Source organism: Zootoca vivipara, chromosome 4 (genome assembly GCF_965207765.1).
Source record: "Zootoca vivipara chromosome 4, rZooViv2.hap1.1, whole genome shotgun sequence".
Classification (NCBI taxonomy): Eukaryota; Metazoa; Chordata; class Lepidosauria; order Squamata; family Lacertidae; genus Zootoca; species Zootoca vivipara.
This window is the reverse complement of record NC_142587.1, coordinates 70,678,952-70,684,951: the sequence shown is the minus strand read 5'-3', so window position 1 is coordinate 70,684,951 and position 6,000 is coordinate 70,678,952. Positions and strand designations below refer to the sequence as shown.

The 6,000-nt window shown below is 38.2% G+C and overlaps 1 protein-coding gene across 1 annotated transcript in view; it reads right to left on the bottom strand.

Moving 5' to 3' along the window:
- Window positions 1-952: 952 nt before the first annotated feature.
- Window positions 953-6,000, bottom strand: part of IMPG2 (interphotoreceptor matrix proteoglycan 2) — a 64,874-nt gene continuing 59,826 nt past the window's right edge. Inside the window, exons 19-20 of the mRNA XM_088668136.1 lie at window positions 5,603-5,670; window positions 953-4,074 (exon numbers count right to left, since the gene is read on the bottom strand). Of these exons, the coding sequence (XP_088524262.1) occupies window positions 5,628-5,670 (43 nt within the window). The 3' untranslated portion in view covers window positions 953-4,074; window positions 5,603-5,627. The remainder of the gene's footprint in view (window positions 4,075-5,602; window positions 5,671-6,000) is intronic.

The following is a 6,000-nucleotide window of genomic DNA, read 5'->3' as shown; positions in this document are numbered from 1 at the left end:
ATTCATAGTGTGGTAATATGTGCCCTACAGGCAGGGGCTCCTAGATTTTGCTGCGTGCTAATAACACTTATTAGCTGGCCCCAAGTTATACTTGGTCAACACCCTCTCCCCCAATTCTGTCCAAATTAGATGGACTTGCAGTGATGGATCCAACAATGCCGTTGGAAACTCAAGTGGCCTCAGTGGCACCGAGTGTCTTCTACCAGCTTTGACTGGTTGCCCAGCTGCAACCCTAACTGGATGGGGAAAGCATGGCTTCAGTTGGCTAGACTACTCCAATGCACTCCACATGGGGCTGTCTTTCACGATAGGTCAGAAACAAAAATGAGTGCAGAACGTGATGGCTCAATTAACTGGGACAAGAAGACATGAACATGTAGCACTGTTTCTGGCCTGACTGCTCTGGCTACCAAATTGTTTCCAGCCCAGTTTCCAAGTCCTGTTTTTGACCTTTCAAGCCTTATATAGTTCACGAACCCTAAACCTAACGGAGCCGTTCCCCATATGAACCTGTCCAGACCCTGATACCCTTCGCTGGGTGCCATCTGTAAGAGAGGGCGGTCGTGAGAGAATGAGCCTTTTCTGTGATAGCTCCCCCTCTATGGAATGCTCTCCTGAGAAAGGCTCATCTTGTGTTAGCTTTGTCATCATTTTGATGCCAGGCAAAGGTACCTTTATTTCCCCCCAAATTTGAATTGCACCTGTTGGATATTAGATATTGGATGTTTTTACTCTGGTTACATTTTTAATATGTACTTGTATTTTCAACTGTATTTTTTGTATTTTATTTTTGTAAATTACTTCGGAACTCTCTGTTGTGTGAAGCAATTCAGAAATTCAATCAGCTAAATTAACTAACCTACAAGCCTTTAGGGCTTCTCAACAATTATACTGTCTATGGGCATCATTGCTATATAAATGATAAATAATAATCTCGGGGATTCTTGAAACAACAAAAAAAGTTTTATTGCAGTGAAAAATAAACAGATAATATTATTTACAATAAGAAAAACATTTCCTGTATACACAATGAAATATTCATTTTCAGCATGACCAGAACCTCTTCAAGGCTAGCATTCAAGAAATCAGAACCTATTGTTGAAGGATGTGCACAGAGCCACATCACACAGAGTTTGCCTACACACTAGAGAATTTTCTCTCAGACTACATGATATATTACTTGTCGATCTCTAATGATAACTAAAATATTATTTATTTCTATAACGGAAGCTGTGTCTGCACTGCAGATTAGTTTGCTTGCTTTAGTTTCCATTGCTTTCGGCACATTTGCCTATGCAGTATCTCTTTTCCTGTGAACCCATTAATTAAATTTTCTTTCTTCACGTGTTTTCATTAATTATACTCTTGTGTTGTTGTAACTGAGCTGTGTTTTAAGATTGGAGGATTATCGCAAGGATTTCACAATCGCACACATAGCAATAGCAAAAGTCATATGAAAAACTGCTAATTAGACAAAAGTGTGCACTCAGCTCCACCCAACTATGACAAGCTTGATGATAGTGTTTTGTTCAGCTGTATATTCAGATGGTGTAATATGGCCCCTTTTTATACTGGGATGAATTTTAAGTAAGTTTAATCAGTGCCTCAACTCCAGCTGTGCTCCCTGCAGAAGCCACAGGGAAAAGGCACTTCGGATTCACCCCAAGAGAACATTTGTGTGCAGCAAAGCAGCAGTGCAGACCAGCCCTAAATGGCAAATTATTGGTAGAGTATGAAGGCAGGAAAGAAGCATGAAGAGGTGGTTCCTCTTGCACCATGTTACACAGCAATGCATTTCAGAGCTAGATCCTAGGATGTACCTCCAGCTGCAAAGATAGGTGAGCTGGAGGATCAATCCTTTCACTTACTGGACCTCTGCTCCTCAAATGGATTGCAATGGCCTTGGGAATCCCAAACTTTGCATAAATTGCATGGAGGAATGTTAAGGCTGCAGGGTAGAATTGTACATGTGGAGACACTGAATACTGATCACAGTTCAAACAGGCTACTTCTGGGAGAGAGGGCAACCACATGGGTTGGAAAAATAGTTTTGGATTTGCCTTGATCCTCCATAAGGAACAGAATTACTAGACTCAACAGTATGACTCAAAATAGAGGCGTAACTAGGTGTGCTGGATTTGAGCCAGCACTGTCTTTAGCACAGCCCCCTCCCCCAAATCCTGGAGTCATCACCTCTAAACCATGCAAAACTGCATCAAAACTGCAAGTACTTTACGTAAGTATCTATGACTAAAAAAAAGCTAAGCATCAGAGAGAGAGAGACGAATTGTGTATGTGAATTCACATGAGAAATATTTATCCCCTATTGGTATTTATGAAGAGTTACCTAAACAAAGTCATGCAGTTACATTCCAGGAATTACCTACTACCCAGAAGTATTCATACTTGCCTTGTCGGGGGCAAGACAAAAATTATTCTTCAGTTCAGAATGATCTCAACCAAGAAGAGACAGTACCCAGATACAGCCAAGAAATAGTGGGGAGGGCAAATCCATAGCAATTACAAATCATAGCATACAAAACCATTATCATGAATCCATTTATGAGGAAAAAACAAGATGCACAGAAAATACACTAAATTAAAACAAAACATTTTTTTAATTAAAAAAAAATCAGCAACAACAACCATACACTTAATGAAACTTCTGACAAAGGGAAACCCTTATTGGTTTTAAAAAATTCTTTATTTAACTGTAGCCCTTCTTGCCTTCAGTAAAATGTGCCTGTGATCTATGTAAATAAATGAGTACACAGCCACTCATATTTCTTTTGGTGGATAGATAACTTCCTAGATCAGGCATGTCAAACCTGCGGCCCTCCAGATGTTTTGGCCTACAACTCCCATGATCCCTAGCTAGCAGGACCAGTGGTTGGGGAAGATGGGAATTGTAGTCCAAAACATCTGGAGGGCCGCAGGTTTGACATGCCTGTCCTAGATGATTCAGGCCATCTTATCTAATAAGTATAGCATGAAAACCAACAGCCAGGACAACTTCAAAAATATGAGGAAACTTGCAGTCTGAAATTCTTCATTTGGTATGTTCCCAATAATAGATTTTCTTCTAATTTTATATTGGACAAGAAAGGCTAAATATGCCTTACGCACAAAACAGCTAGATAACTAACTTCTCTTTTACCTTGTTCCCGTCAATGGACCAAATAGTTCCTTTTAAAAAAAATTGCTTGTGCAAAAACAGTACAGTGGAACCTCGGTTTACGAACACCTCAGTTTACGAATTTTCGGTTTATGAACACCGTGGACCCATCTGGAACGGATTAATTCACTTTCCATTACTTTCAATGGAAAAGTTCACTTCAGTTTATGAACGCTTCAGTTTATGAACAGACTTCCGGAACCAATTACACCCATGCATCGGGTTAAGTACGCTTCAGGTTGAGTACTCCGCGGACCCGTCTGGAACGGATTAATCCACTTTCCATTACTTTCAATGGGAAAGTTCGCTTCAGTTTATGAACACTTCAGTTTATGAACAGACTTCCGGAACCAATTGTGTTCATAAACCGAGGTACCACTGTAGTTACTATAAACATGTCACATGCAACACAGCGTTTTTCTCCCTACTAACACTTTTTCAACAGCAAAAATGAGCCCTCCAAAGCAGGGAACACCATCACTTTATTTTATTTTTTATTTATATAGCCCCTCCCCACCAAAAAGAAGAAGAAGACGTGAGAAAAAAGATTTACAAAACAAGAAAATAATCATGTGCACAGTGGCCAGTAGCCCATTTAATTAAAACCCGCCCCTTTTTGCAAATAAATCAAACTAACTTTCATGATTGTTACAGCTTTGAGTCATCTTCAGTGATGTCCATTGCATTTGAAAATCCAAGGATAAAGAGCCTTCCTTACATTTTTTTTCCATTCATTTCAAGGTCAAAGGAATCCATTCATGAGCCATTAATATCCATATGCATCACTGAAAAGACTATAAGAAATTCTGAAGCCACATCAGTGCCTCATTCCTGTAGCAACACCATCCATCTTCATCTTATGTGATTCTTCTACTGGATCCACTTTTAAGAGCAAATTCCTGAAAAGAAAAAAGAAAAGTCTGCCATAATTATGTAAGTTCTTATCAAAGGCTGTGTACAGATTACAAAAACACCCGGAGCACAGGTTGTTCTTACTCATAGCACCATATTCATGTTTTATGCCCTGCCATTTTAAAAAGTTTTTCAGGAAGCATCCTGGAATTGTAGGGATGAGCTCCTAGAAAAAACAATGTTAACTACTGCAAAATTTTGATGTGATTGGCATGAGTCTCTATCGGTTAGGAAACAACTCCGATAAAGACAAAGTAAATTTTTGAAGTAGTTTAAAACATATGGGTGGTTCTTTTTTCTTTAAAAAAAACATTGTGTTTTAGTTGGAAAAAGGACGGTTGTATATCTACATATACACTCATGTAGGCCTGTACAATTTCTACAAAAGTTCGTTTTCCTTTCGGAACAAAATTGACTAGACCAGCCCCATAATTTCTTCTGAATTTATGAAACTGTACAATGTGGCTACAATCAGAAACTAGGAAGACAAAGAGACTTAATCACTTGCAGAGAGGCTCTTGCTCTTCCATTCCTTTAGTTTAGTTATCCTGGTTACTTGGTTGTTGAAGAATGGACACCCTGAATGTGCTCAGGGGCAGCCTGTAGTATTTATTTCCCCAAATGTTTTAGAAGCAATAAGGAGCCTCAAAGACTAACACATTTATTATGGTTTGATCTTCCATAGACTAGCATTCACTTCATCAAATGCATTGATTATTATGGCTTAAGTATTCAAAATGCCACAAGAACCCTTCCTGTTTCTGCTGAAAAACAGACTAAGACTTCTGGCATTAATAACATGTTCTGGGACAGAGCAACAGTACACAGCACCTGTGAAACATCATCCTAAACTGAGGAAACACATGAGCTGTATCCACTCCAAATAAATAAAATATTTATTTCTTGTAAATAAAAAAAATTTATGTAACAAAATCTTCCTTGTGTATGACATTCATGTCTTAACTCCAAGAACTTTGGTTAGTGCGGCTTATGTTAGAGAAAGGCATTTAAAATAAAATAAGCACTGTGGATTTTCAGTTGCTGCCTTTTGCTAAATACTAACATAGAATAGATTTGAACGCGACAGTTTACCTTGCCCTACTAGATATGCCAATAGATGTCACGACGACTAAGCATATACTCAGTTAAATTATCTTCCCAATTTGGCTTCTTCAAGATGACAGCAGCAATAGACAATTAATGTTCTGGCAATACATTGCATTTTAATGTCCCTCCTAGTATATGAAAAGTAGTTTGAGCAACTCAGAAAGTTTACAGACAAAACCTTATGGTCTAATATAATAGAACAATCAGAATCAATTCTACATAATTTCCATCAAAGATGCCAAATATGGTTGAGCTTCAGGCACCAGCTGCAACAACCTTTGTAATGATATTCTATGCAACGAACAAGCTTTGTAATGACATAACTTAGCATGACAAGTTTGCAATCTCATAGAACCCGCAGTGGCAGACATTTCATTCTACTAATAACTACATATTCTTAGTCATTACCTTGTTGAATGTGTAGAACTCAGGACTAACTTGTAGTAGGATTTGTGCTTCTGACAGCTTTCAAACTCCTATTTTAAAGAGGAAGAAACTATTGAATATTATCTAGTCTTAAACAAAACTACCAAAAATAATCTCTCTCTCATATCCATTTGATTCTGCTTAACCTTACGCTTTTCAGCAGTGAATAATGGTTCCAGACTGGCTCACTTTTACTACCGACTATACATTTAACTGCTTTTGCAATATGTTGAGATAAAGTAACAATAATTTGAAGTTGCAATGGCACTAAAATTGCAGTTGTCCTTACAATATGGGATGTAGAATTACAGTATTCATTTTCCTGAGTTTGAGTGTCTTCAAAGCCCATGACACCTTTGGTAAAGGCTCTTCTCCAACTC